At 60.0% G+C, this 27,890-nt stretch overlaps 1 protein-coding gene across 1 annotated transcript; it reads left to right on the top strand.

Moving 5' to 3' along the window:
* The first annotated feature begins 18 nt into the window (after positions 1-18).
* Positions 19-27,647, top strand: Zfhx2 (zinc finger homeobox 2). Its single transcript, XM_048362878.1, is given in 12 exon segments — positions 19-145; positions 16,096-17,768; positions 17,771-18,169; positions 18,260-18,774; positions 19,177-19,417; positions 20,663-20,737; positions 21,137-21,195; positions 22,672-22,872; positions 23,254-23,383; positions 23,502-26,514; positions 26,516-26,616; positions 26,713-27,647. Coding segments are annotated over 11 exon segments (7,293 nt in total). The 5' UTR covers positions 19-145; positions 16,096-16,144.
* The last annotated feature ends 243 nt before the right edge of the window (positions 27,648-27,890 follow it).

Genomic DNA, 27,890 nt, shown 5'->3' with positions numbered 1-27,890 from the left:
GCGGGGGAGGGCGCCGGGCCGCCCGTCGGAGGAGTCCCCGGCGGGAGCCGCCCCCTCCCTCCCTCCCCCCTCCCTCCCCCCTCCCGCCGGCGCGGCGCGGCGCGGCGGCCGCGGTTCGACTCCCGAGCCTGCTTCCCGCCGAGGTGTAAGTGCATCGATTTCCGATGCGGCCGGCGCCCCGCGGCTCGGCTCGCGCTCCGGAAGCTCGGGACCCAGGGCGGCGGAGGCGCGCGGGGCTGCGGCCGGGGGGGGGCGGGGGGGCGCCGGGGAGGGGGCGCGGACGGACAGCCCGCGGAGGGGGGCGGACGGACAGAAGGACAGCCCGCGGAGGGGGGCGGACGGACAGAAGGACAGCCCGCGGAGGGGGGGACGGGCGGATAGGTGGACAGGCGGACAGCCCGCGGAGGGGGACGGACGGACGGAGGAGGGGGACAGCAGGACAGCATGCGGGAGGGGGGACGGGCGGACAGTATGGGGGGGTCAGACGGACAGCTCGCAGACGGGGGGGGCGGACGGACAGACGGACAGCCCGCGGAGAAGGGGGGCGGAGAGGCCGGGACGGGACCCGCAGGGCCAGCCCCGCAGACGGAGGGGCCGAGCGCGGACGGGCCGCCGAGCCTCCCCTCCCCTCCGGGGCCGCGGGGCGGGGGCGGCCGGCGGGCGGCGGGGGGCTGCGGCCGCCCCCGCCCCGGCTCTTGCCGGAAGTTGAGGGCAGGTCTCCTAACTGGAAAGGTGCGCGTGGGTGAGGCCCGCCCGCCCGCCCGCTCGGCTCGCCCCGTCCGCCCGCCCGGCTCGCCCCGTCCGCCCGCCCGGCTCGCCCCGTCCGCCCGCTCGGCTCGCCCCGTCCGCCCGTCCGTCCGTCCGCCCGCCCGCCCGCGTGTCCCCACCTCCCGGCTTTGTCCTTCCTCGCCGACTCCGGCTGCGTGCCGCGGCCGCCGCCGTGACTCCCACCCGGGGCCCGCACGGTGGCCGCGGAGGCCGGGAGGGGCGGGGGTGGGGGGCGGGCGGCCCCTCCCGAAGGCCCCGCACTTCCTGGGGTCGGTCCGGTCCCCGAGCCCCGGGCGCCTCCCCAGCCGGGCCCTCGGGGGGCCTGGGGGGCCCGGCCTCCTCCGGCCCACAGCCTCCCGCCCTTCCCCCACCGCGCCGCGCCGCGCCGGGCGTGTTTTCATGCCCGCTTCATTTCAGCCCATTTTCCTACCCTGCGCTCTGCCATCTCCCTTGCTCAGCTTCGTCTTTGTTCCCCCAGTCTGCCCTGTTCCTACCCTTTCTCTTTGGTCACCCTAAGTTTTTCTTATCCCTCCCCCCGCTTACCCAACATTGGAATCCCAGCAGCAGCAGACACCCGAGCACGGGGCCGGGAGAGGTGGGAGATGGGCGCACGAAGGCCCATTTGAAAGGCCAAGAAATCAATTCCGTGGGCTCCCAGGGGCACGTAACCCTTCATCGCCCACTGCCACCGTGTCAGCTAGCTGTCAACTTTGATTTTGTAAGGGCATGTGTTCTAGGACTCTAGGCTCCACCCTGCCTGTCTGCCCCGCATCCTCTCACCCTTCAGTTCATTCTAGATACCCGTGGTGGGTCTTTGCCTTCACTCAGTAGTTCATCTGTCTCCTGGGCTCCTGCTATGGTCATATTTAGATTCAACATGAGATAGTTTTTATTATTTTGAAAGACCCTACCTTACATCAGGGTCCAGGTTCATTCAGCTCGAGGAATGGTGGAAGTGGACAGTGATCTGGACAGTTTATCTTGGTCTTAAGGCCAGCATTGTGTTTGCAGATCAGAACTGTGAAAGGACAGGAGGAGGAGGTAGAGGTGGGCAGGTAATGGAAGATTTCCGAGGTGAACAGAATTCTAGAAGGGAAAGAGGAGATCGGATGCAATAAACATGTTGGGTGGAGAAATGTATGATGTGAGAGACATGTAAAGGAAGGGAAGGAAATCTGTGCAGGATGGGGGAAGGGGAAGAAATGAGTGGTGATTCATGAAAAACTGAATGAAATAGGTATGAGTTAATAACTATAGATGGTTGTATTGTTAAAGTTCATAAGCTTTGTAGATTAGAATGATGATTTTCATCATTGTGAAGGTTAAATTGTGTACTGTAAAATATATGTAGTTGCACTCAATTAAGAAATTTAAAAATAAGTGAAAAAAGCAACTATAGATGGAAAAAGGAAAATAAATAACAGGATATTCCTAAGGAGCTGCTTACAAAAAAAAGCAATATGAAATGCAGCAGTAAATGGGAGAAAGGAGGAATTGAGGGAAAAGATGTGGTGGGAAAGAATATGGCACAAAGAAGGTAAGTGGAAGGCGAAGGCAGAAGAGCCGGAGCAGATCAGAGCTGCCGAGCTTGCTAGGGAAGAGAGGCTGAGATTATCAAAGGACACAGATACCTCTGGTGTGAGAGGACCCAGCAGAGACCATGCAAAGAGACCTCTGCAGGGGGCAGGCGATTTGAGGAAAGGAAAAAGAAAGGCATAGCAGAAATACCACTGGGTAGTGTGGATATGTATCATGGAGAGAAAACCTTATAAGCATTCATTTCATTGGCCTCATTTGCTACTTCACCAAAGGCCTTTGCATTTCAGTCTTAAGCTAGGAGAACACAAGCAAAGAAAAAGAAGAGAGAATTCCCATTTTCTTCAGCCGGCAGGAACTTGGCTCTTCCTAGCCCCCTGAGAGCCAGACTTCAAGCTTCTGATGTCATAAATTGCTGGTGTTGCCTTGGCAACTTGACAGGGTTCCTCCCTCCATGATGTCAGAGGCAGCTGGTGTTACCTTGAGAACCGTACAGGAACAACCTGCTGCTTTGCTGGGGAACTGCATTACTTGCTAGGTTGGGACCCTGGTGGGGTCAAGTCTGCAGGATTTCTGGGGCATCTTAAACTAACTTTCCTGGGGCTGTTCTTAGCTCCAAACAGCAGCTGTCTCCAACTCCTCTTGTCTGTGAATGCCTAAGGTTTGCTAGGACCCGACAGCAACCAGAAAAGAGACCTTGGGAGACAGTAGGCATTTAAGTCCTGATGGGAAGACTGACAAGCAGTCAAAGAAGAATGAAAATTGAAAATGGCAGTTACAGAGCAGCTGAAAAGAAGGGCTTTGTAAGCAGGGAGAATTGTTGCAAATGTCAGAGGACCTAGCCTTAGGTTTGGGAATGGAAGCAAAGCTGGAAAAACAGAGAGGGATCAGAGCAGTGTTAGAGCACAGTGGAATTTGGTTGTAGATGAAGTGGGGGAAAATGGTCCCTTTGGTTAGGAGACTAAGCTGTCCAGTGGGAGACACGGGGTTAGACACGGGTTACAGTTGAGCAGGGGTTGCATCGGTCTAGTTTCACCTAGCAAAGTGTATGTCACATGGATCAGGCTTAATACTAAGTATGTTGTCCTCCTTTGGACTCTACCTCCAAGACCTACGTCTTCATAAAATGGGCCTGTTGGGAAACCTGAGATTAGAGGGAAGGGCCGGAAGGAAGGTAAGCCGGCTGCAGTGAGCTCTGAGGCAGAGACACACATGGAGACAGCCAGGGCCAGGTCTCCAGCTGAGCTTGGAAATGTAGAGAGATAGTGGGAGGAAATATGAGGGAACTGTCTCCGGAGCCCAAAAGGAAGATGCGGATGAGGACAGAGAAGAGGTGGTTTCCAGAAAAGGCTGAGTTGTTTCCAAAGACAGTAGGCAAATTGGAATTGAAATATCCCCACCACATTCTCCAATCACAAAATTACAGTGCAATCAGTCATCCCCCCCACCCCTCCACAAAGGTACCCACAATGGAAGTCAGGGCCAGGAGCATCCTTAAGCACCCCACCCCCCTCCCCAGTGAGACTGGGTGGTTGTAAGGAAGTCAGCACTGGTCTGAGGGACCAAGGACAGGAGGCAGGAGTTACTGCTGCCCAGACCTTGATAGAAAGAAGGGCCTTGGCATGTGACTGGCCATTGCTGAATCTAGAAGCATCTCGAAAAGGGAAAAGCAAGATATACAGAGCTCACCACAGTGGTCAGAGAGAAGTCTATAATCAGGATTGATAGCCTGCTCTGTTATTGCAAAAAAAGAGTCGAAGATCCGATGGGGAGAAATCTAGAAGCCCAGGGGAGAGGAAGGAAGATGGGCTGTAAGAAGCAAGGCCGGAGCCGCAGAAGGGCCTGGTGGGCGGGGGCTGTATGTGTTGTCAGCCAAGGCCACGGACTTGAGCAGCTCATATTTTGCAGCAGGCGACAGGCTGTCGACACGGCGGTCTTTTACCTCACTGTTAGAAACTAATTTCATTGATTTTTCCATCTTTCTTCTCAGACTCCTCGCACTAAGCGCAGACATCCCACCACCTACTTTCCCAGAACCCCTTGCTTCTCCAGGGGAAGCCCCAGGGAACAACCTGCCATCCATCCTCCTTGTGTCCCAGACTAGGGAGGGTGGCCCAGGTGGAGCTGACGTCCAGCAGGTGGATCTTTTATCACCAAGCTATACCACACACACCTGGGAGACGTTGTGTTCCAATTCCTCCCGAGAGAGCACAGTACCCCTTAACAGTCCCCCCTCTCCCCAGAGTCAAGTGCGAGAATAGGAACTCTCCTTGGTGTTTGAGCGGGAATAGGGCCTGACGTCCTAGCTCAAGTTTGGACCTTGCAGTTCCCAGCAGGGCCACCCTCCGGAATGGTATGTGCATGGGACCTAGGTAACGAGGACTTCGCTGCTCCAGGTATGCAGGAGCCCTCCACGGGAAGAAGAGAGCGTGTGCGCGCGTGTGCGCGCGCATGTGTAAGGTCTGTGGGGTCGGCCTGTGTGGCTCGTTCCAGTGACAACTCCGTGGGGCAGGCTGGGTGTGGGCCAGGCATTTCTTCTTCCGCTGTAGACATTCCCCCCGGCCTCCTTCAGTGCAGCTCCTGTCCTCAGCCTCTCCCTCTGGGGCGCACTCGGGAGGGAGGTTAAGAGTCAATTGCTAGTCATTTGGCTTCTGATGCCAGAGGGCAGAGGGTGCGAGCGAGTGTTGGATTGTGTTTCCCTGGAGGCAGTGATAGGGTAAATGTCATTTCCAGTCTCAAAAGTTGCGTTCCTTGCTTTAACTTGCAAAAGCCCAAGGTTCTCGCTGCGGTCCTTCAGTCCATTTTCTTGGGCCTTGAGTATAAACGTAGGTTTTCCGTGCCCTCCCTAGACCAGCCTCCTGCCTCCTGCCGCCTGGCTCCATCTCGTGGTGTTAAGATGGATGCTTGGGCCACAGATGCCTTTTGCTCACCTCCGTCGTCTTCAAGCTGTGTGGTTTCCATAGCTGTCCTGGCAGTTCCTGAGGGGAAGAGGCGCCCCGGGTGTTAGAGTGAAGCACAGGGAAGGACCATTCCGCACAGACTGGACCAGGAGAGCCCTGAGAGATGGAAGGGATGGGGGCTGCTGGTCGTGGAGACCAGGAAGGAATCGGAGAAAGCTGGGGGGGGGGGGGACGGTGGTGTGTGTGTGGCAGCGAGAAGGTCCAGCTGAAATGCTGCTCCTCGCTGGCTTTGACCCTTGTGGGAGGAACTGAAGTGGCAAATTAACGATGGTAATGAAGTCACTGTGCCTTGTTTGTCTTTGCTGGTTTCCCCTTGGGATTTGTCCTTTGGCCAGACAGGGCAGCACGGGGGAGGTGAAGGGCAGGGCCGCAGGGGGGGGGCGCGCAGGTAAAGGAGGCTGGAGAATGGAAATGCGGTCCGTGGGTGGGGGAGAGGGTGGGGAGGATATCAAGCTCACGGCAAGGAACCCAGGAAGGGAGACAGGGAAGGGAGACGTGAATGAAGTGAGGACAGGAGTGGAGTAGAGGGGAAGAGAACAATGGGAAGCAGGCGGGAGATGGAGTGAGCGAGGAGAAGGGAGAAGGAGCTGAGGAGTGGAGCAGCGGCAGCCGGAGGGGAAGCACCCGGCCAGGGCTGGGAGGCTGCAGCTGGTGGGGCCGTGGGCGGGGCTCCACCTCCATCTCTAATGGCTGTGAAATGAGGTTAGCTCCATTATAGGCAGGGAGAGTATAACAAGATCACACTCATTAGGGCCAGGCCATCCCCGTAATTACCACCACCCCAAACATGCCCGTGCCAGCCACCAACACACACAGGCATATAGTAACGCATAGCTAGCGAAACCTCAGGGCCTAAGGGGAGCCTGGCTGGCAGGGGTGAGAGGTGGAGCAAGCCTCTCTAGCCCCCAAGAGGGCTCCACCCAAGCAGCCCGCCTCCCCCTACGCACAATCAAAGAGCAAAGGAGACACAGAGCCCCCAACTCGGGAAATAAGGCAAGGGGATGGATTATCATCACTTATATTTATTGTGCACAACCAAAATACCAGCGTTGATAATGGTCCTATGAGTGGACACAACTCCATGAGGTGCTCCAGGAGGAATGGAGGCTTTAAGCAACTCACTTGAGGCGATTTATGTGGGAAGGAGTAGTCAGAATCGAATTCCTGGTCCGTTAGATTCTGGACACTAAAGGCCGTGGGGTTTTGCTTTCTGTTGGTGCCAGCTCCAAGGCTGGGAATGGTTTTAAATAACACCAGACGGCCTTTACTGTGAAATTCACGTGCTAATATGAACACACATACAGACCTTTAGTTTGTTCATGTGTGTATGTAGGTACTGGGGCTTGAACGGAGGCTCCGGGTGCTGGCTCTTGTTTATTCACTCCAGGTACTCTACTACTTGAGCCACAGCTCTCCTTTTGACTTTTTGGGGCGTAACGAAGATAAAGAGTCTCACAGACTATCCTACCTAGTCTGTCTTCAAACCTTAATCCTCAGATCCTGAACAGCTAGGATTACAGGCGTGACCCACTGGTGAAAGGCTTGCTTTCAGTTTTTTAAGGTCCTGGGAATCAAATTGGCAGCCTTGTGCATGTGAGGCGAGGCTACATCCTTAGGCTAGACTTTCAATTTACCAGATACCGCAAATGGTCACTTGCATTATTACCATCATCCAAGCAACCTACAAGATCTTCTCCCCATCGTTCTTCCAGCAAACAGAATAGCCAGTAAGCCTTCACAGACTTCCGCATGAGTGGCACTCCTAGAGTTGAACAGAACAAATGGCCTATCTTTTTTTTTTTTTTTTGCCAATCCTGAGACTTGAACTCAGGGCCTGAGCACCGTCCCTGGCTTCCTTTTGCTCAAGGCCAGCACTCTACCACTTAATCCACAGCGCCACTTCTGGCTTTTTCTGCATATGTGGTGCTGAGAATCAAACCCAGGGCTTCAGGCATGCTAGGCAAGCATTCTACCACGAGGCCATATTCCCAGCCCAACTGGCCTGTCTTCCACTAAAAAATGAACTGGGAGATAGCCGTGTAGTACCTCCGTGTGCAAAGAGGAACACAAGAGTATATGGTTCCAGGCAACACACAAAGGCAGAGGAACATCCTTATTCAAAGACCTCATTCAAAATACATGCCAGAGTTCAGAAGCGTACAAACTAACCCAAGAGCAGAGGCCTTGTGGTCAGTTACAGGAGTTCCAATCTTGCCTCTACTTTCTAAATGGGAGGCCTTAAAATCCACTTAGCCCGTATCATCTTGCTTCCATACTTACAAAATGGGAAAGAGGGGCTGTGTGTGTATGCCACCAGATTGTATGGATTAGCGACTGCTGCTTGCGGAGCATTCCACACAATGCCTGTCACATGATAAACAGTGAAAGATGTTGGCTGTCACTGTTGCAGCTACAGATTATTACTTATCCCAAAGCCTAGGAAGACATGTATTTTGGACATTGGAATATTTGTATATTCATAATGTATCTTTGAGAGGAGATGCAGGACTAAACCTGAAATTATACTTGTGTTTCAGATATGCCTTATACATGTAACCCTAAAGGAAAGTATATGTAATGCACCTGAATTTTGTTTATGACTCCTTACATGAACCTTGGTATGATATTGGCATCATATTGGTGCTCAAAATGTTTCCAATTTTGAAATTTTCTTTTTTTCCAGTGCAGGGAGTCGAACCCATGGCCTTGTGCATGCCAGGCAAGCACTCGACCACTGTTCCACACCCTCAGCCCGCACTTGGGATTTTCAGGATAGGGATGTTGAACCTGTAGTATCTGTAATAGTATTTAAATAGAATTAATCATATAACACCGGTTCACGTTAAATCAAAGAACTAGAAAGACTTAAACGATCTCTTACAATGACACCCTTCCAAATTATAGAAGAGTTGCCTGCCAAGTCTTCACTCAGGGAGATCAAAGTCTTCCAGGGAGGTCCACTATGCCAGGATTAGGCAGATCCCGAGTCTGAATTGAAGGGCACAACCCCCCAGCGCTCCCCCTAACAAGTGTTCATACAAAAGAACAGTTCCCAGCTAGCTTCATGTGGCTGCCAGCTGAACCTCCAGTTACTCGCTGTCAAAGCAGAGCGCCTCCCTGCTGTGGTCATAGGACACGCAGTCGTCGCTCAGTCCCGAGGGAGGTGGTAGGCAGGCTCCTCCTCCCCAGAACACCCGCCCTCCCTAGCAGCAGGCACCTGTAACCCTCAACAAGTCTCGGCACAGCTCCTACCCCTGGCTCCTCCCTCCCCACCCATCTTCTTCCACAGTCTCGTTTCTCCTCATATTCCACCGGATTCTCTCATAGTCACCTTGCACCTCCTGCGAGGCACAGAGTCTCCTCATGGGGGACAATCTCCACCAGCCCAACCCTGGGCCAGAGCCCAGTATTTACATCTGCAGATCAAGATCCAGCCCCCTCCCTCCTTTTCCTCGCCTCCATTGTCTCTTTCCTTACCTTCTGTGACATTTCTTCTCCTGGTTACTTCATTTCCTGCCATTTTCTCTCTCTCAAACGAAATTTACCTTGAATAAAGTCGGCACAAAGTACTGTGGGCCATACTGTGGGAAGGAAATGATAGAGGACAGTTAGGTACAATTAAAATGGAGATAGAGTATTTTTCCTCCTTTTTAAACATAAAATGTGAGATTTGGAAGCCATGTGTGGTGGTGCACGAATCTGAGCAGGAAGGCTAAGGCAAAAGAGTCATGAGTTTGAGATTAGCCTGGGCTGTATAGCAAGACCCTGATTCGGAAGGAAGGAAGGAAGGAAGGAAGGATGGAAAAAGGAGACAGAGAAAGAACAAAATGATCATTTTAAGTGGAAGAAGAGGCCATAATGGTTTTTTGTTGTTGCTTTTTGTGCCAGTCCTGGTGCTTGAACTCAGAGCCTCGGTGCTGTCCCTGAACTTTTTTGTCTAAAGCTACCAGTCTACTACGTGAGCCACAGCTTCACTTCTGGCTTCTTTGGTATTAATTGGTGATAAAGTCTGGCCTAGGCTGGCTTCAAATGGTGATCCTTAGATCTTAGCCTCCTAAGTAACTAGGATTACAGGTGTAAGCCACCTGCACCTGGCTTTTTTATTTTTACTTTTGCCAGTCCTGGGGCTTGAACTTGGGCTAAGCTCAAGCTTTTCTATTTATGTGGTGCCGAAGAATTGAACCCAGGGCTTCATGTATGCGAGGCAAGCACTCTACCACTAGGCCACATTCCCAGCCCTTGGCTTTTGTGTGTCTGTGTGTATACTAGGGTTTAAACGATGGGACTCAGCACTCTACCATTTGAACCACCCCTCCACTTCTGGCTTTTTACTAGTTAATTGGAGATCAGAGTCTCTTGGACCTGGGTGTTTGGGCTGGGTTTGAACCCAAGGCCCTGAGGTCGTAGATCCCTGAGTAGCTAGTATTACAGGTGAGGCCTCTTTGGCCAGCTTCCATAATGATTTTAATTCAGGCATTAGCTGCTGTGACACCCAATACAAATATGGGCCTAGGGGCAAAGCTTCCACGGTACGCTGGGATAATGGGTATCCTTGGGCCAAGTAGTCAAGAAGACCAAGTATAAAGTGAGCTCTGCTGCTGGAAAAACTAGATTTAAATCCCATCTACCTCAGTTGGGAAGGGCAATGCTTAGAAAAAGTCTGACAACAAAGGGCCAAGCAGGGAGAGCTGGCCTCTGTGCAGACACCTGGCTGTTCCAGGAGAGCCAGGGCAGAGAAAGAACTCAACCGGATGCCAGGATTTTTCTTTTTCTTTTTTGCCAGTCCTGGGACTTGAACTCAGGGCCTGGGCACTGTCTCTGGCTTCTTTTTGCTCAAGGCTAGCGCTCCACCACTTGAGCCCCCGAGTCTGTGTCTGTGGTGCTGAGGAGTGGAACCCAGGGCTTCATGCATGCGAGGTGAGCATCTACCACTAAGCCACCTTCCCAGCCCCCTGATGCCAGCATTTTTGATGTTCCCTATTTTGATCTTTACAACTGGGAAATGGTGTCCTTGTTCCTATTTTCACAGATGATGAGACTGAGGCCGTATGCAGCTTAAAGGTTGGTCTATAGTGAGTGATGAAGTCAGGAGGAAACCAGGGTCGGCATGGATCCAAGGCCCTCCACTGCCTGGAGTAATAAAGCTCCAGACTGGGGCTGGAGTCAGCGAAGTAGACATGCTAAGTGTGCAGAAGGCCCTCCGTTTGATTTTCAGTACTACAAAGAGGGGAAAAAAAGCTCCACTAAAGAAAGAGTTTGGTTGTTCTTTGTACCATTCATTAATAACCTTTAAGTAGGGGCACACAGACTTCATCTGGTTCTCTTTCCTTTCTCTCCATGGAGATCTCCTGAAAGCAACAGGTTGAGACACAGAGAAAAAGAGCAAAAGAAGTATAGAGAGAGCAATACCTTAGGCAAGAATTTCAGAGTGTTAAGGCAAAAGGAAGAGCCAGCTCCTGACTCAAGCCTGTAATCTTGGCTGCTTGGAGGCTGAGACCTGAGGGTTGTAGCTTGAAGTTAACCTAGGCAGACAAATCTGAGAGATTCATCTCCAGTTAGCCAGTAGAAAGCTGGAACTGGAGGTGTGGCTCAAGTGTAGAATGCCAGCCTTGAGTAAACAAATCTAAGTGAAGAGCTTAAAGCCCCGAGTTCAAAGCCCCAGTACCAGCACAAGAAAAGAATGGAAACAAGAAAGAAAAGATCCTGAATTGGCTCTGAGGAAGGGAAAGCTGATTGGAAACTTAGAAAAGCAAAAGGTAAACATTTGGAAATCCTTGCATGCAGTTTGTAGGTGAACGTGAAGCTGCCTTCTGATAAGCTGTCCGCAGCCTTCTCCCTGCAGTCAGCAGGCTGTGCTTTGACTTTTCTGGAGGGCACCAGGGCAGCACAAAGCCAAGTACGTCCTCCCTCTGGGCTGGGCTGTCCTGTCCGTGGTGGCATTCCCTCCATGGCCGCTGGGGGGCACTGGCGTTTCTCCTCCTCTCCTGCTCAGCCTGGGGCTGCTGGGGGGGGGGGGGAGGGGGGGAGGGGCGTCCAGGGTGCCCAGCCCCAGTTCTGCAAGAGTTTTAAACTTGAAGGCTGCTGCCACTGAGGGGGGAGGGGGGGGAGCCGAGGGGAGGCAGGAGGCTCAGTCCTAGGATCTCAGCTTCCCGAGCAGGCGGGATTGTAGGGGGCGCCCCGGTGCCTGGCCTCATACTTCATCTTGGTCCTCCTTCTGTCCTACCTCCTTGGCTCTGCAATTCTCCAATTAAATGCCACTCCCTTCCCCATCTTTAGGCTTTCCACCTGGTTCTGCCGTTTCTCTCCGTTCAGGTCTGCCTGGGTCCCAGTGCAAGTCCTGCTGCCTCCTGGCTTTCTGATGTCCCCCATGTCTAAGTCGTAGATCTGCTTCCCTGTTGAAATTCAGTCATGACAACTGTTTTTGTGTTTTTTCTTTGGTGGGCCAGTACTTCTCTCCTAATTTATCCTGGGGAACAACCAAGAGATCCAAATGTGGAAGGAAGGCAACTCCCAAACCACTGCTTTTTCTCAGAGCCAGGGCCATTTTGGAACTGGCCTATCCATCTTGGGGAGGGCTACACCTTCAGCTCCCCCCCCCCACCCCCAGCGCCTGGGCTCCCTCCTCCCCTCCCCCTCAGTGGCAGCAGCCTTGTAATTTAAAGCTCTCTCTGTCGCCTCTAATGTGATCCTCTGGTTTTATTGACTCTCTCTGCCGGCTGTGGCGCCCCTTCACATCAATCTCCCCTCTAATCACGCCGCCACCGCCGCCTGCTCCGCGGCCCGGCCTTCCCCTCCACCGAGGCCCAGCCTGCCCCAAACCCACCCGGCCGCCTGCTCCACTGCCGGGCCTTCCCCTGCTCCGCGGCCGGGCCTTCCCCTCCACCGAGGCCCAGCCTGCCCCAACCCCACCCGGCCGCCGGTGCGTGTCCTCGTGCACTGCTGGCACTGCGTGTCAGGGCCCGTGACAGGACACACACACACACACACACACACACACACACGATGCGCACGTCCTCCGTGCACTGCTGGCACTGGTGTGTCAGGGCTCGTGACAGGATACACACACACACACACACACACTGCTGGCACTGGTGTGTCACACAGATGCACGCGTCCTGGCGTGTCAGGGCTCGTGACAGGACACACACACACACACACACACACACACACACACACACACGAGACTCGAACCAAGGGAGAGAAGATGCCCTAAGGAAAGCCAGGAGCTGCCGGGAAGAAGGGTGGAGGATCTGAGGGTGAACCAGAGACTTGGCCTGGGGGTGGCTTGTGGTGGGAGAGAACTTTGAGGTCTCTGACAGTGTTATCTCCAATTCATGGTAGGAAGGGTAAAGAAAGGGACATGGAAATGCAGAGGGAAGGAAGAAAAGATGGAGGAGGGTAATGGAAGGAGAGAAAAAATATATGTTCCTGCCGCTAAAGGTTGGTAATAAATGGGAGGGAGAAGCACTGAGGTGGGGGCGGGGAACCAGTGTGTGTTGGGGGGCGGGGAGGGGGGGGCGCAGTGCACTGAGGCAGAGATAAATTTGCAATTGAAATTTGTTTCTAGCAGAGGAGGAGGGGTTGGTTAGGAGGTGAGGAAGAGATTTGCAATTTTAAACAGCTGCCAGCCCACCCTAGGCCTGTCTGGTCTCCCCCACACGCTAGCCCAAAGGGTGTCTCCTTGGGCCTTCTGGCCAGTCCTGGGGCTTGAGCTCAGGGCCTGAGCACTGCCCCTGGCTTCCTTTCGCTCAAGGCCGGCACTCTGCCACGTGAGCCCCAGAGTCCTTGTCTGTGGTGCTGAGGAGTGGAGCCCAGGGCTTCCTGCGTGCTAGGCGGGCTCTCCACCCCTAAGCCACGCTCCCAGCCCTCCTTTGGCTTTAAAAAAAATTTATTAAACAAAAATTTTTTGACAAGGTGTTGTGCAAAAAGGGTACAGTTACATAGTAGGGCAGTGTGTACATTTCTTGTGATAGCTTACACCCTGTTTTTCTTTCCCTTCCCTAGGTCAGGTAGACATACAGACAATAGACAATGTACTAAGAACATAGACAGTAGCCACGTGGCCAAGCCCAAGAAAATTCGCTCCTTTGGCTTTTGAGTTAAGAATCATCTGTTCTTTTCCAGTCTTGGGCGTTAAGACGCTAGAGGGGGAATCTGGGATTTGCTTTGGGGCTTGGGGTTTACATCTTCCCCGGCTCTCCGTAAACTGTGAGGTAGAGTAGTTGGAAGTCAAGAGCTAGAAAGGAAAGGAGCTGTCACAGGGTTCAGGGCTGTTCCTGACGCCATGGCTCTGGCCAGGTAGGAAAGAGCACCTCCCATGCTCAGCTCTTAGTTCTGCCCACCCAGTGGAGTAGTCAGAGGGAAACAAGTGGCAGAGAAACCGGAGCACACTTGTTGAAAGCCACAGACAGCCAGTCCCAGCCAGCACAGTTGAGGAGGGTAGGTAGCGGGGCGAGGGGGCTGACTGCTGCCGTTCCCACCAGGCCTGGGTAGGGAGGCAGCATCTGCGGAGGCAGCCAGAGGCTAGAGGGAATGGGATGGGGTTAACAAGTGTGGCCAGGCCTGGCCTGGTCTCCTGCTTTCCAGAAAAGAGCCGAGGACCCAAGATGGAAGTTACTAAGTCACAATGGAGGAGGACATGCACATGTTCCTCTCTGTCCAATCAAGGATCTGAAAGAGGACTACCTCTCTCCAACTGCAGACTCGCCCTTTCCACTTACCCAGAGACAACCACTGGCCCCTCCACGCAGTTCCTTCACTTTCCCTCTGGTTCTCCCAACACCACCTCCCGCCTCCCTCCGCCCCTTTCCTAGGTACTGATTTGCATTCAGTGACGTGCTACTCCTGCCCCTCTCAGAGCTCTTGGTGCCTGGCCAGACCCCCAGAGGAGGGAAATGGGAACAAGGGCCAGACTAAGGCTGCAGCCCACATTCTGAATGTGGGAAGGTGGCCCAGGAAACAGGCGGTCTCCCTCTGAAGCATGGGGGGACCGAGTTCTGCTAGTCTAGTTCTTAGAGAGCTGCTGATAGACGGTGGAAGAGGGTGGAGATGGCTGCTAGGGAGTGGAGGCCTGGGAACTTGGGGGGTCTGAGAGCAAGCTCTCGGCAAAAAGGTTGGGGACCGTACGAGAGCCTTGGTCGCCTCAGCTCCAAGATGCAACAACCCAGGATTTCTTGGGGGAGAAATTTTGGTCAGTCATGTGGGCCTTGAACCCACGGCCTGGGTGCTGTCCCTTAGCTCTCGTTCAATACGAGGGCTCCACCACTTTCAGCCACAGCACTTCCACTTCCAGTTTCTTGGTAGTTCATTGGAGGTAAGAGTCTCAGGGACTTTCTGCCTGGGCTGGCTTTGAACTGTGATCCTCAGATCTTAGCCTCCTGAGCAGCTAGGATGACAGGGGTGAGCCACCAGAGCCCGGCAGAACCCAGGGTTTCTGATGGTGCGTTGTCTGGAAATTCATTCTGCTTGTATTGCGTAGGGCCTGTCCTTGGTCATGTTTCATATTTGGAGCCTGGTAATCATCAGTCGCTCACTTAACCTGTTTCATAGTTGCCTGTCTATAAAATAAGGTTGCTGTGATAGTAAAAGAGATAAGTGACAAGTATTTAGCCTAGTACAAGGACTCTGGAATTCACACCCTAAGAGATATTAGAAAAAAATGGATGTACCAGTACTGGAGTTGAACTCAGGGCATGGGTGCTGTGCCTTAACATTTTTGTTCAAGCCTGGTGCTCTACGTCTTGAGCCACACTTCCACCTCCCGCTCTTTGCTGGTTAATTGGATATAAGAGTCTCACAAATCTTCTAGTCCAGGCTGGCTTCAAACCACAACCCTCAGATCACAGCTTCCTGAGTAGCTAGGATGACAGGCATGAGCAAGATTAGTCACACTATTAATAGGACTTTTTTCTTTTTTTTAATGTGGAGTGGAAGAGGCAACTCAGGAGCCAGTGTTTTCTCCCTGGCCCAGGAAACTGCAGCTATTCCACGTGACTTGACGAGAAGTGGCTCTGCTAGGCGTCAGAGCAGCGCAGTGCCCGTATGCAGGGAAGCACTTGGGATCTCATGTTGGCAAGAAGACCTGGACTTGGGGAATTTATCTCTTTAGGTCTTAAAATCTCTGAGGGTCTTCCCCTGAGTTCATTCAAAAGATCTTTATTGACTGTGGCAGGCGTCATTCTCCATACCAGTCATGGAGAAACAGATAAAGCAGCCAAGTTTCTGTCCTCAGAAGTTAAGCTTCTAGGAGGAGGGAAGAATAACTAGGAACTGCAGTTCATGGGAGGTGGGGGAAAAGGAGGATACAAATGAAACACAATTGGTCACGAATTCGTGATTGCTAAGGCTGGGTGGTGGCAAAAAGTTTCCTTCTGTTATCTGGTGCACTTTTTAGAGCATTGGGTGTTTTTCTTCGTGGAGAATTAGAGGTCATTCTGGCTGCTGGGTGAACTCAACTCAAACTGCCTTAGTGCGAGGAAGAGAGAAGGGCTTGGGCCAAGTTGAAGTAGCGGGTAAGATGGTCTGTGCGGGGTTGGATGCGTTCTGGAGGTTTCTACGTAGGTGGAAATGAGGTATGGCAAAAGTTTCCGGCCTTTAGCCTGAGCAGTTGGGTAAAGGGGACCTAGTTGAGATGTGCACGATGGAGCTGAATGTGTGTGGTCCATATCTACTGGCTCCTAGCTGCTTGGGAGGCTGAAGTCTGAGGACTGCAGCTTGCAGTCGCCGTGTCAGTTGTGGAGTCCGTTACACACGGGTGTGGGGCGGGGGAGGCAGACGCTCGGCCCGCCGGCACCTGCGAGCTCACGGCCCCATCTCCCCTCGTGTTCCGCAGGGTGCTGGCTGTCACGCTGACATGAGCTCCCGGCGCGCCTCCGCCCGTCATGGCCACCCTTAACTCCGGTTCTGCTGCGGGCACCACCTCCTCCCCTGGGCGCGATGCCCCGCCCCTGCCTGCGGACGGCTGCTCCTCCGCCCCCCCTGATCCTGTCACCAAAGAGCCCCCGGCCGCCCCCTCCACCTCTGAGAGCATGAGGCCCTTGGAGCCAGGGGGGGAGCCCCTGGAGCCAGGCCGTGGTCTCAGCCCACCAAAGGAGATTGGGGAGCCCCAAGAAGAGCCTGGCTGTGGTCACTTCGCACCAAAGGGCCTGGGGGCAGAAAAGGATGAGGAGCCGGAGGAGGGGGGGCGGGGGCGGGAGGAAGGGCGCCCTCCCGTGGACCTGAGCAACCACCTGCTCTACACCGCCAGTGGTGGAGCCTACCTAGTGGCCGCGCCGTGCCCGCCGGGCGCCACGGAGCTCCTGGTACCAAAGGGCTTCCCCGGGGGTGAGGCGGGCATCCGGGACGAGCCCGGCCCGCCTCTCCTCGCCCGCTCCCCACCCCCCCACCTCACGGCCCTTCACGTCCAACATGGCTTTGACCCCATCCAAGGCTTTAGCTCTTCTGACCAAATTCTGACCCCTGATACCTCAGCGCCATCTCCGGCTGCCTGTGAGGGAAGGGACGGAGCCTTCTGGAGCTACTGGCTGGCTCCCAACCCCCCCGGAGATCCCAAAGATGGCCCCGCGGGGGGCAGAGGCGGGGAGCACAGGGCGCTCTTCTGGCTCTGCCTTCTGTGCCGCCTGGGCTTCAGCGGGCCCGAGGCCTTCGCGGGTCACACACAGTCGCATGGGGTGAAGCTGACCCCTGCCCAGCGCCAGGGCCTGCCGGGCAGCCCGGCCGTGCTCCAGGAGCTGCCCGAGGGCTGCGCGGCCCTCCTCAGCTTTCTGGAACCCAAAGCCCTCGACGAGAGCAGCCCGGAGAACACGGAGGCGCACATACCCCGGACTGACGACGGTCCTCCTGAGGCGGAAGCCCAGGCGCTCGCCCTGCCCCCCGAGGACGGCATGGCCAGCCCGCCCTCCCCACCCACAACCCCGGCCACCTGGGACCCCAGCCCAACCCAAGCCAAAGAATCACCCCCAGCAGCAGGCGAGGCAGGGCCAGACTGGTTCCCCGAGGGGCAAGAGGAGGATCGAGGGCTCTACCCCCCACTCAACCAAAGCTCACCCACCTCCAAGAAGGGGGGCATTCTCCCTGCTCCAGTGGGCTCCCTGGAAGACCCCCACGACCCACCCCAGCCCTACCGCCTCCCCGACGACTACGGCCCGGCCCCCGCCGCCTTCCAGAGCCTCAGCCTGTCCAGCCACATGTCCCTGCTCCACTCGCGCAACTCCTGCAAGACCCTCAAGTGTCCCAAGTGCAACTGGCACTACAAGTACCAGCAGACCCTGGACGTGCACATGCGGGAGAAGCACCCCGAGAGCAACAGCCACTGCAGCTACTGCAGCACGGGGGGGGCCCACCCCCGCCTCGCCCGCGGGGAGAGCTACAACTGCGGCTACAAGCCCTACCGCTGCGAGGTCTGCAACTACTCCACCACCACCAAAGGGAACCTCAGCATCCACATGCAGTCCGACAAGCACCTGGCCAACCTGCAGGGCCTCCAGGCGGGGCCGGGTGGGCAGGGGAGCCCCCCGAGGCGCCCCTCCCGCCCCCCGCCGGGGACAAGGAGCCCAAGACCAAATCCTCGTGGCAGTGCAAGGTGTGCAGCTACGAGACCAACATCTCCCGCAACCTGCGCATCCACATGACCTCTGAGAAGCACATGCAGAACGTCCTGCTGCTGCACCAGGGCCTGCCGCTCGGGCTGCCGCCGGGGCTGGTGGGGCCGGGCCCTGCCCCCCCGCCGGCGGCCGCCCCCGCCAACCCTCCCGAACTCTTCCAGTACTTTGGCCCCCAGACGCTAGGGCAGCCCCAGACTCCCCTGCCTGGCCCCGGGCTGAGGCCCGACCAGCCCCTGGAGGCCCAGCTGCTGCTCAACGGCTTCCACCATCTTGGAGCACCTGCCCGGAAGTTCCCCACACCCGGTAAGCGTCCTGAACGCGGCTCGCCCTCGGGGCACTGCCCACCCCCACCCCCAAACCTCCGCCCTCCTCACTGTTCCCTCTGCCCCCCAGCCGCGGGCGGCCTCTCCCCCGAGGGCCCCCTGCCCCCCGGGCAGCTCCTGGGCCCCTCGCCCGACGGCCTGGCCGCCACGCCCCCCCCAGACGACAGCCCGGCCCTGAAGGTGTTCCGCTGCCTGGTGTGCCAGGCCTTCAGCACCGACAGCCTGGAGCTGCTGCTCTACCACTGCAGCCTGGGCCGCAGCCTCCCCGAGGCCGAGTGGAAGGAGGTGGCGGGCGACACGCACCGCTGCAAGCTGTGCTGCTACGGCACCCAGCTCAAGGCCAACTTCCAGCTCCACCTCAAGACCGACAAGCACGCCCAGAAGTACCAGCTGGCCGCCCACCTGCGGGAGGGGGGCGCGGCCGTGGGCGCCGCCCCGCTGCCCCCCGGGGACGGGGCCCCGTATGGCTCTGTCTCCCCCTTGCACCTGCGCTGCAACATCTGCGACTTTGAGTCCAACAGCAAGGAGAAGATGCAGCTGCACGCCCGGGGGGCGGCCCACGAGGAGAACAGCCAGGTCTACAAGGTGAGGCCCAGGCGCGGGGCGAGGGGAATGGAGGCGGCAATGGAGGCGGCGGCAGGGAACGCAGGGCAGGGACGGAAAACCCAGGCTGACAGACCTAAAGGAAAGGGGAAACCGGGAGCGAGAGATGAAAGCGGAAAGGACTGTGATAAGAAAAGGCAGACGGCACTCACGCTTCCGGCGTCCCCCTCCGCTCCATTCCTCGCTGCACCCAGGAGTTGAAGCAGACAGGAGCAGATTCCATGCCCCACGAGGGGCACGTCCAGGATGGGGGGGGGGGAGGAGGAGGAACTGGGAGAAGGAGCAGTGGCTGTAGTGGGAAGGAAGGGAGCGAGCACCAGGCAGGCTCCCTGGTGGAGGACAGCAGTCCCCGGGATCTGGAGCTGCGTCTTCCTGTGGTTCTAGTTTCTGCTGGAGATGGAGGGACCGGAAGCCGGGGCCGAGCTGGGGCTCTTCCGCTGCCGGCTGTGTGCCTGGGAGACGCCCTCCCGCTGGGCCGTGCTGCAGCACCTGCGCGCGCCTGCCCACCGTGACGCCCAGGCCCAGAGGCGTCTACAGCTGCTGCACAGCGGCCCCGGCGCCGAGGAGGGACTCTCGGCTCTCCAGAGCATCCTGAGCTTCAGCCCCGGGCAGCTCCGGACCCCCGGTGAGGAGAAGGGCTGGGCAGGAGGGCAGCGCAGGGATAGGGGAGGGAGATGGGTCTGTGAGCCAGCAACAGCAAGTAGAAAGGAGCCATGGAGGCTTCAGGAATAGGAGGGCTGCCCATCACGAAGGAAAAGAAGCCGCTGGAAGAGAGCAGAGGAGGAGGGAAAGGACTTCCCCGGGCAAGGAACAGAAAACAGGAAGGCAGGCAAGGAGGAATCATCGTAGTGACTCACGCCCTAGATTCCCCTGAGTCTAGGGGGTGGCATTCTGGAACTGGTCAGGAAGAAAGGAGAAGGCGAAAAGGAAAGGGTATAATCTGATTCATGCTGGGCCACACTTCTTGGAAGAAGATGGAAGCCGTGGGAACGGTCCAAAGACAAGCGGCAGGGAGAGAGGCGCGGCTGGGCTCCCCAGCTCGTCCGCCCTCAGGCGTCTGAGCTTGCACTAGCAGAGGCCATTGATCCTGGGGGTGCGGAAGAAGAGCCCGGAAGGGCTATCAGAGGGGGGCATGGGTGTCCGGGCCTTCGAGAGGCCAGTGTGGGCGAGGGTAAGGGCACAGGCAGCAACAACCAGGAGCAGGCGGCATTGACTGGTGCTAATTGAATTGCCAATATGCTGGCTGGAGTTAAGTGCCGGAGGGGCCCAGATCAATAGCTAACGATCCTGGCGCAGGGCTGAATGGAGTTAAGGAACTTTAACACTTTAATTAGGCTGCCACCGAAAATAAATTCCTACACGTCTGTCAATTCTTCCTTGAGTGGTAATCTCCTCTCCCAGCTAGAACTGCCACCCCCTGCCCACCCCAGCGCCACCCCCGTTCCGTCTCAGCTTCTCTCCGCAGTGCCCTCCTGCTCCTGGGCAGGGTGGGTCACGCCAGGGAAAGGGTGGCTCAGTGTCCATTTCATCCCGCTGAATGGGTCCCCACAAAGGGCGGGGCGGGTGATGGATGACCTCTTAGCTTCTCCTGGTTCTTCCACTGTAACTGTTTCTCCTCCTCCTTCCTGTGTTCTTACACTGTAGCTGTTTCTCCTCCTCCTTCCTGTGTTCTTACACTGTAGCTGTTTCTCCTCCTCCTTCCTGTGTTCTTACACTGTAACTGTTTCTCCTCCTCCTCTGTATGTTCTCTGCTGTGGCTTTTATCCTTGTCTGCCTATTCATTCACCATTTTCTTCCTCACTGCCTGCCTGCCTTTCGTCCCCCCTTACCTGACACGGCACCTAAGACTTTCTCTCCCTGTCCTACACAGGAAAGGCTCCTGTGCACCCCTCGGCTGAGCTGCCCGCCCCTGAGAAGGATGTGCAGAACAAGACGGAACCGCCGGGTGAGTTGCTCCTCGGACCTGCTCACAGTCCTCGCGTACTCTGGGACGTTCACAGGGCTCTGCAGAGACCCAAGCCCACGGCAGAGTCTCCTCCTGCTCCAAAGGAGCAAAAGGGATCAAAGCGAAGGCCCACTGAGAGGAAGGGAAGCCGGCAGTGGAGGTCGGGGCGCGTGTGCCTGGCCTGAGGCCCCAGACCTGGCCGTGCAGCTCCCGGGAACGGCCCGCCGGGCCCCCCTTGGTCACAGTTTCTCACCTATTCTGCTCCCTGGAGCCCACCTCCCACCCCAAGCAAGCACTCTGCTACCAACCCTCGTAAGGCTTGCCATACCGTGGGGGTGTCTTTGGAAGAGAAAGAGAGGGCTGTCTGGGTCTATTAATCTCTTCTGCTCCTATCCTCAGCATCCGAAGAGGCAGAGAACAAGTCTGGCCCTTCCAGAGACTGTGCCAACCAGACCACGGTCAGAACTGGGGTAAAGGGGATGGAGAAAGGCAAGGGCCCGGCTTTCCCGAGATTTCTTTTTTTTTTTTTTTTTGGTGGGGGGGGGGGAGGGCTCTTGCTTGGGGCTTATTTCACGCAGAATACCACACCTGAGAAATCCTGCTCGGAACCAGCTGTATGTTCATACAGAGTCGAGCTTCCCAGGAGAAGAAGATGATAGGGGGCTGGGAATGTGGCCTAGTGGCAAGAGCGCTTGCCTCCTACACATGAAGCTCTGGGTTCGAATCCCCAGCACCACATATATGGAAAATGGCCAGAAGGGGCGCTGTGGCTCAGGTGGTAGAGTGCTGGCCTTGAGCAAAAAGAAGCCAGGGACAGTGCTCAGGCCCTGAGTCCAAGGCCCAGGACTGGCCAAAAAAAAAAGATGATAGGAAGGGATAGGAGGAAAGGTGAAGAGAGAATCTGTACTGAGAGTAGGAAGACTGGAGGTAGATGGAATTAGGAAAGGAGGAAAGAAGGAAGAAATGGAAAGGGGAGCGGGGAGAAAGACAAGTAGACGTGAGACAGATGTCAGGAAGCCCTAAGTCTGGGCAGAGCTGTCCTGGCAGCTCCTTGACAGTAGAGGCACCAAGCAAACGACTAAGCTGACAGGGAGCCCCACAAGCCTGGGAGGCCCGGGCGTTCCCGGGCGTTCAGCTCTGTGGCCTGTGAGCCCTGCCTGTGAGGAGCCGTCTCCAGTCCTGAGAGGCCATCCTGGGCCTGACAGCTCTGCAAACTACCCAGTGGGGTGCAGCAAGGCCCCGCGCGCCCTTCTTTCCCTAACTCCTGCTCCCTCCAGCCTGGCCATAACAGATGTCTATTGTAAGAGCTAGGTGAGCTCGCGGCTCTCCCTCCTCCGTGACGATCCCGGCCTGCCCTCAGAGTCACTATTCCTCCCCAGGTGACAGAGGGGAAATACGCCAGAGGAGCAGAAGGCAGCCTGACGTCCAGGCAGTCAGGTGACAGCGGCCTGGTGCCCGCCCCCCAGGGGTGCTGTGAGGGCCCCTGCCAGGGCCCTGGGGCTTATCTGAGTTAGGAAGTGAGGAACAAGGGAAGATGGAAGCAGCTCGGCCACCTTCCGCGCCCTGCACACAGAGACAGGATCCGGGACACTGGAGAGGGACCTCTGGGTCCCCAAGGCACCCTGAGGATGGAGACACCTCACCGGAGACAGGCAGGATGGGCATGGATACAAAAACAAAAGCTGGCGTGGCACAGGGCGGAAGAGAGGAAGACACAGCACCACACTTGACAAAACAAGAACGGTAGAGGCCAGGATGGAGGGAGAGGCAGAGGCCCGCGTGGCAGCAGCCTGGGGCAGGGCCCTGTCCCCGAGCAGGGTGCTCTCTGAGGGCTGGCGGGGTGGAGGATGTGCCTGCCCCCCCTCCATCTGGGGCTGGGGGGCAGGGTCCCTCCAGCCCTGACACCGCCTCCTCCACCCACCCGTGCTTCCCAGGTGTACTGCTGTCCTCACTGCAGCTTCCTGAGCCCAGAGCCCGAGCAGGTGCGGGCCCACGCGCTCTCCCAGCATGCCGTGCGGCCCAGGCTCAGGTGCCCGCTGTGCCAGGAGCAGCTGGTGGGCCGGCCGGCCCTGCACTTCCACCTCAGCCACCTGCACAACGTGGTGCCCGAGTGTGTGGACAAGCTGCTCCTGGTGGTGAGTCCGGCTTGCCGGGCCCGCGGTGGGGGGGTGGGGGGGGAGGGGGGGGAGGAAGGGGGTCAAGCAACAACGCACCGGCCAGGGAAGAGACTCCAAGCGGGAATTTACGGAGTCGGGAGAGCCAGCTTGGCTGCCTCTGCACATGGGTGACGCCGACGTCCTGTAACCTTGAGAAAAGCGGTTTTAGCAGCAGGCCTGGGCCTGCCAGGACCCGGGGCCTTGGGGTACGATTGCTTTGCATCCTGGGAAGGAGGACCCCCATGGGATGGAAAAGCAGCCGTTTGCCAGAAGGGAGCTCGGCACAGGTGCAGGGACAGAACAGCTAGGTGAGGAGCCGCAGAAGGGTGGCGGAGAGCCAGGAGGACCTCTCAATTCCAGGCCACCACTGTCGAGATGACCTTGACCACCAAAGTGCTGCCCGGGCCCACGCTAGGCCCTCTGGAGGGGGTGGCCGAGGCTCCCGCGCCCGCGCCCGAGTCCACGCCCAGCACAGACCAGGCGGCAGCAGGTAGGGAAGGCAGCCCAGCCCGCCCCCAGGGTGCCGGGAGAGGGGCCGGCGGCTGGCTGTGGCTCTCCATGCGCCCCGGCTCACCGCTCTCCCCCCCCCCCCCACTCTCCTGTAGAAGGCCCCAGCCTCACCCCAGAAGCCAGCCCGGACCCCATTCCCGAGCCCCCGCCGCCGGCACCCTGTGACGGCCCTGACCAGCCGGCTTCGCCAGCCCCGTCTCCAGGCCCGCTGCCCGGGGCCCCCGCGGAAGAAGTGGCTCCCCCGCCGGCCCCCGCGGAGGAGGGAGAGGGAGGGGAGCCCCGCGCCGCGGAGCCGGCCCCGGCCGACCCTCGCCAGCCTCCGGCCTATCGGAAGACCACCAACTTCGCCCTGGACAAGTTCCTGGACCCCGCCCGGCCCTATAAGTGCACCGTGTGCAAGGAGTCCTTCACCCAGAAGAACATCCTCCTGGTCCACTACAACTCCGTCTCCCACCTGCACAAGATGAAGAAGGCGGCCGTGGACCCCGCGGGCCCCTCCCGGGGCGAGCCCGGGCCCGCCGCCGCCGCCGCGGCCGCCGACAAGCCCTTCAAGTGCGCCGTGTGCCGGGTGTCCTACAACCAGAGCTCCACGCTGGAGATCCACATGCGCTCCGTGCTGCACCAGACCCGCTCCCGCGGCGCCAAGGGCGACGCCCGGGCCGAGGAGCCCCCCAAGGACGGCGAGGCCGAGGGCGAGGCGGGCCCCGCGGGCTTCCTGCCGGGCCTGTCGTTCCTGCCCCCGCCCGCGCCGCCCGCCCCGCTCTTCGCGCCGCCCGTGCTGCCGCCCTTCCCCGTGGTGCCCGAGCCCCTGCTGAAGCTCCAGCAGCAGCAGCTGCTCCTGCCCTTCTACCTCCACGACCTCAAGGTGGGGCCCAAGCTGGCCCTGGCCGCGCCCGCGCCCGCGCCCCTCCCGGCCGCCGCGCCCGGGCCCCGCGCCGAGCCCGGGCCCGAGGAGGGGAGCGGGGCGCGCGCCGCCTCGCCGCCCCCCGAGTGGTCGCCGCACGAGGCGGCGCGCACGGCCGCCAAGGCGCTGCTCGAGAACTTCGGCTTCGAGCTCGTGATCCAGTACAACGAGGGCAAGCAGGCGGCGCGCCCGGCGCCCGCGCCCCCGCCCCCCGAGGCCGCCGCGGCCCGCGAGCGGCTGGCCTGCGCCGCCTGCGGGAAGCTCTTCTCCAACATGCTCATCCTCAAGACGCACGAGGAGCACGTGCACCGCCGCTTCCTGCCCTTCGAGGCGCTCAGCCGCTACGCCGCGCAGTTCCGCAAGAGCTACGACAGCCTCTTCCCGCCCGCCGAGCCCGCGGCGCCCGCGCCCGGCCCGCCCCCGCCGCCCCCGCCCCCGGAGCCCGCCGAGCCGGGCCGCGCCGGCGCCGAGGAGGGCGACGGCCCCCGGGGAGTCCCGCCCGCGCCCCCGCCCGCCGGCCGCCGCTTCTCCAGAACCAAGTTCAGCGCGTTCCAGACGCAGGCGCTGCAGTCCTTCTTCGAGACCAGCGCCTACCCCAAGGACGGCGAGGTGGAGCGGCTCGCGGGCCTGCTGGGCCTGGCCAGCCGCGTGGTGGTGGTGTGGTTCCAGAACGCCCGCCAGAAGGCGCGCAAGAGCGCGGGCGAGGGCGCGCCGGGGCCCGGGGCGGGCGGGGGCGCGGGCTGCCGGCGCTGCCGCCTGCGCTTCCCCTGCGCCTTCGAGCTGGTGCGGCACCTGCGGAAGTGCTACGAGGACGAGGACCGGCCGCCCGACGACGACCCTGACGACGACCCTGACGACGACGAGGACGACGAGGCCGAGAGGGCCGAGGACGGCGACGACGACGACGAGGCCGAGGCCGAAGAGGAGGCGGCGGCCGAGGAGCCGGGCCCGGAGCCCCCGGACGCGGAGCAGCGGAGCCCGGCGGGGGCGGCCCGGCCTGGAGGCCTCGGGCCCGCAGGCCAGGCGCCGCCCTCGCCCCCGGCCGGCCCGGGCCAGGTCCCCCCGGCGCCCCTCGAGCTGCCGCTGCCGGCCGGGGGGGAGCGGAGCCCGCCCGCGCCGGGGCCCGCGCTCAAGCGGAAGCACGAGGACGGCAGCCTGTCGCCCGCGGGCAGCGAGGGCGAGGCGCCCCGCGACAAGCGGCTGCGCACCACCATCCTGCCCGAGCAGCTGGAGGTGCTGTATCGCTGGTACCTGCGGGACTCGAACCCCACGCGCCGCATGCTCGACTGCATCTCCGAGGAGGTGGGGCTCAAGAAGCGCGTGGTGCAGGTCTGGTTCCAGAACACCAGGGCGCGCGAGAGGAAGGGCCAGTTCCGCGGCGCCCCGGGGCCCGGGGCCGGGGCCGGCCCGCCCACCAAGGCCGCCCAGCCGGCGCCCGCGCCCGCGCCCGCGCCCCTGCCCAAGTTCAGCCTCATCCTCGCCAAAATAGACGACGGGACCGGGACCGGGAGGGAGGCCCCCCGACGGGAGCCGCCCACCTTCCCCTGCCCCCCAGCCGCCGGGCCCCTTCCTTTCCTGCCACCGGGGAAGGAGCCCGGCCCGCCGGCCCCGGAGCCGCCCGCGGAGGACGAGGGCCCCGAGGAGCCCCCCAGAGCCGCCCCCGAGAGCGAGGCGGGCAGCCCCGCGGCCGGGGACCTGAGCGACTCGTCGGCCTCCAGCCTGGCGGAGCCCGAGTCGCCGGGGCCCGGGGGCGGCGGGGGCCCGGGGGCGGCGGCCGAGGCCCTGGGGCAGCGCCGCTACCGCACGCAGATGAGCAGCCTGCAGCTGAAGATCATGAAGGCCTGCTACGAGGCCTACCGCACGCCCACCATGCAGGAGTGCGAGGTGCTGGGCGACGAGATCGGGCTGCCCAAGAGGGTCATCCAGGTGTGGTTCCAGAACGCGCGCGCCAAGGAGAAGAAGGCCCGGCTGCAGGGGGCGGCGGCCGGGCCCGGGGCGGGGGGCGGCGAGGGCCCCGCGGCCGCCCCGCGCGCCGACTGCCCCTACTGCGACGTCAAGTTCGACTTCTACGTCTCCTGCCGCGGCCACCTCTTCTCCCGCCAGCACCTGGCCAAGCTCAAGGCGGCGGTGCGCGCCCAGCTCCGGAGCGAGGGCAAGGGCTTCGGCCCGGCCCCGGGCCCCGACGCGCCCCCCGCCGCCCGCGCCCCCCGCCGCCGCTCCCGCCCGGCCGCGCTTGGCCCCGGTCCTCCTGTCAGGACCCGCCCTGGCCCAGCCGCAGCAGCTCGGGGGCCTGGCGTCCTTCGGCTCAGGTGAGCGGGGCACGCGAGGGCGCGGGGGGGGGGGGGGGGAGGAATAGGGGGGTGACGGTGGCCCGGCCTGCCCCTCACGTCCCGCTCCTCCCGCAGGCCCCGCGGCCTCCCCGGGCCTCCTGGGCCTCACCACCTCCGTGCTGCCCGCCGCCACCGTGGTCCAGGCTGCAGGCCCCGGGCTCCCGCTGCAAACCCAGAGACCCGCGCCCGACCCAGCCGACAGCCCCGCCACGGGCGCCCCCGAGCCGGGCCCGGCCACTGAGCCCGCGGGGAAGCCGGGCGCCGCGCCCCCCGGTGACGCCCTGCAGACCCTCAAGGCGCTGAAGGCCACCGTGCCGGCCCTGCTGGGGGGCCCGTTCCTGCCCTTCCCGCTGCCCCCCGCGGGCGGCACGGCGCCCCCCGCCCTCTTCGGGCCCCCGCTACAGGGCGCCTACTTCCAGCAGCTCTACGGCATGAAGAAGGGGCTCTTCCCCATGAACCCCGTGATCCCGCAGACCCTGATCGGGCTGCTCCCCAACGCCCTGCTGCCGCCCACACCGCAGCCGCCGGAGCCCCCCGCCGCGGCGCCCCCAGAGCCGCCTGACGCGCCCGCCCCGGGGGAGGCCGAGGCCGGGGAGGCCGAGGAGCTGCTGGCGGGCAGCGCCGGCATCTCCACCGTGGACGTGGCCCACCGCTACCTGTGCCGCCAGTGCAAGATGGCGTTCGACGGCGAGTCCCCGGCCGTCGCCCACCAGCGCGCCTTCTGCTTCGCGGCGCGGGGCCCCGGGGGCGCGGCGCCTGCCCCGCCCGCCCCGCTGCGGGTGCCCGTCCGCACCTACCACTGCCTGGCGTGCGAGGTGCTGCTGAGCGGGCGTGAGGCCCTGGCCGCCCACCTGCGCTCCTCGGCGCACCGGCGCAAGGCGGGCCTGGGCGCGGGGGGCCCCTCGGGCTCCGGCCCCGGCGCCGCCATTGCCAAAGAGGAAGCAAGATTACCTCACACGGACCCCAGCCCCCAGACGACGACGACTACCTCTACACTCCTAGCTTTATAAACAGACGGGGCGGGCCGCGGGGGGGAGGGGGGGACGAGACCGGACGGGGCGCGCCCTCCAGCAGAGCCCGGCCTCCCCGAGCCCAACACCACCTGCCCTCCAGTCCTCGCGCGCGTGGGTGTGCTCCTTACCTGGCGCGTGCATACACACCTACCCCCCCCCCCCCACGACCGTCCACGCAACTGTCCGGTGCTGCCCCGCTGACGGAGAACACGCCAAAAAGAAAGAACCGCGGAGCACGCA

This window comes from Perognathus longimembris, chromosome 14 (assembly GCF_023159225.1).
Source record: "Perognathus longimembris pacificus isolate PPM17 chromosome 14, ASM2315922v1, whole genome shotgun sequence".
In the NCBI taxonomy this organism is placed as follows: domain Eukaryota; kingdom Metazoa; phylum Chordata; class Mammalia; order Rodentia; family Heteromyidae; genus Perognathus; species Perognathus longimembris.
Note: the sequence above shows the minus strand (reverse complement) of the source record. Positions and strands in the feature narration are given on the sequence as shown.